At 44.9% G+C, this 1,078-nt stretch overlaps 1 protein-coding gene across 1 annotated transcript in view; it reads left to right on the forward strand.

Moving 5' to 3' along the window:
- The window catches only part of EREG (epiregulin), a 2,851-nt gene extending 1,978 nt beyond the window's left edge, over nucleotides 1–873 (forward strand). The window contains exon 4 of the mRNA XM_010148652.1: nucleotides 469–873. Coding sequence (XP_010146954.1) covers nucleotides 469–529 — 61 coding nt within the window. The 3' untranslated portion in view covers nucleotides 530–873. The remainder of the gene's footprint in view (nucleotides 1–468) is intronic.
- The last annotated feature ends 205 nt before the right edge of the window (nucleotides 874–1,078 follow it).

Raw genomic sequence — 1,078 nt, forward strand, 5'->3', positions numbered from 1 at the left:
TGTAAGCAGCTGTCAGAGAGCTGAGAAGGCGGAACAAGCCCTGAGGGAGAGCTCAGCTTCACAGATCTGATAGCAAGATGTACCCACGGTAGTACCTCTGCCCTGTCCGAAGACTCGATGGCACGTCATCTCAGGGAGAAGGTGGCCCAGTTGGTTAGGTTACTCTGCCCTGCTGCGGAGGAGGATCCAGCAGGATTTCTCAAAGGCAAACCCAGTACCGGCAGCAAGACTTCAGTGCAGGTGTGACACCTTCAGTGAAGAGTTGAGAAAGGAGGCTGCATGCAGGTTACCTCAGAGCTGGAAATGAGCACAGAGCCTAGCTGCTAGCGCTTTAAAAGGAACGTCAGGAGGTCGTACAGCGTTTTCTTTTTCTTCCCTCTCACCCTCTGCCCCCACCCCGTCACTCCCCAGAAAGCCGTTTGGGACAACTGGCTTTCCAGAACTCACACTTCTCTTCCCTGCTTCCAGGTACCGAAGGAAGAAGAGACAAACGAATGCCAGCGAGTACAAGGAAGTTGGTACCCTGTAGAAGGAACGGTGGCTTCCTACAGTGTTGAGTTCATCTGGATGGACTCGGTGGCTTCCCATCTATTTAAATGTTATTTTTATTAATGATATTTACAATATTTATATCCTTTTAAAAATTTCAATGGTTTGGTGATCCAATCAGTACAGGTCAAGCGTTTTGTTTTCAGTGTTTTATTTTTTTATTAAATAATATTTCCTAATGAGAACCCCACCTGTGTGGTTCTGTGGGATAGAGATATATTTTTATAAAAACTCATCTTCTTACTCTGAAGAGTAATTTTATATTTATTCTTGTGAATATGCTCAAAACAATTGTACTCCTAGAAATAAAAGTTCTACACAAAGTGAAAAAGGCTGTGTGGTTTAATGGAAGTGAAACTCGCCGTGGCTTGGCTGAGCAGGATGTGTGAAGCCCCAGCAGTTATTTTTGGAGAGAGACACCGTAAGATTGCTAATAATATGTATTGATGCACCTTAGTTCCCAGGAACGTAGCTATTAGCTGGCGTAATTGGAGGAAGACTCGAAGGAAGAAGGAGCACAGCTCTCCTA

Source organism: Eurypyga helias, unplaced genomic scaffold, assembly GCF_000690775.1.
Source record: "Eurypyga helias isolate BGI_N326 unplaced genomic scaffold, ASM69077v1 scaffold28293, whole genome shotgun sequence".
In the NCBI taxonomy this organism is placed as follows: Eukaryota; Metazoa; Chordata; class Aves; order Eurypygiformes; family Eurypygidae; genus Eurypyga; species Eurypyga helias.